This window comes from Emiliania huxleyi (genome assembly GCF_000372725.1).
Source record: "Emiliania huxleyi CCMP1516 unplaced genomic scaffold EMIHUscaffold_81, whole genome shotgun sequence".
Classification (NCBI taxonomy): Eukaryota; Haptophyta; order Isochrysidales; family Noelaerhabdaceae; genus Emiliania; species Emiliania huxleyi.
The window spans coordinates 127,048-127,717 of record NW_005195940.1 but is presented as its reverse complement, the minus strand read 5'-3'; the positions used below and the strand labels follow the sequence as shown (position 1 = coordinate 127,717).

The window sequence follows — 670 nt, the reverse complement described above, 5'->3', positions numbered from 1 at the left end:
AACGCGCACCGCACCGACTTCAGCACCAAGCTCGAGACCGACGCGCCGACGCTCGCACTCGCGGCGTCTGCCTCGCGCAAACCCAACGAGGCCGCGGAGCTCCTGCTCCACCAAGACGTCCTCGGGGGTGGGGGGGCGCTGTTCGGTGCCCGTCCGGACGTCGCCACCTTCCATCCAACCTTCTCCATCCCGGCCTATCTCTCCAAGATCAGCGGCGCCGCCTCGCGCGCCGCCGCCCCGACCACCCTAAAGCCCATCGGCGCCGCGGCCGACGCCGAGCTCGCCTCCGTTGGCGAGGCTGCCGGCGCGGCCATCGTTGGCGACGGCTCGCTCGCCGACTCCACCGTCAACTCCCTCGGTGTCACGTGCGGCGGCGGCGGCGCCCCAGTGTGGTGCGCGGAGCCGCCGCAGCAGCCGCTCGCCGAGCTCTGCGTCTCTGAGGATCCGATCGAGGCCTCGGGCTCCACGAGGAGCGAGACGGTCTGCACGACCGCCACGGCCCACTCCAAGATCGCGGCCGAAGTGACGGACACAAAGGTGTGCGACTCTCTGCTCTCTCCCACACCGTCTGGCCTCTCTCACGGGGGCATGCTCCGCCGCCCTCCCCGCCTCTCCATCTCCGCCCGGGCGCCCTCGCCGCCCCCCACTCTCCCCCCACCACCCTCTCCCC

At 72.4% G+C, this 670-nt stretch overlaps 1 protein-coding gene across 1 annotated transcript in view; it reads left to right on the top strand.

The window, feature by feature from the left end:
- The window catches only part of EMIHUDRAFT_218810 (hypothetical protein), a gene marked incomplete at both ends in the record, with an annotated part of 4,185 nt that overhangs the window by 799 nt on the left and 2,716 nt on the right, over positions 1 to 670 (top strand). Inside the window, 2 exons of the mRNA XM_005759129.1 lie at positions 24 to 159; positions 298 to 537. Coding sequence (XP_005759186.1) covers positions 24 to 159; positions 298 to 537 — 376 coding nt within the window. The remainder of the gene's footprint in view (positions 1 to 23; positions 160 to 297; positions 538 to 670) is intronic.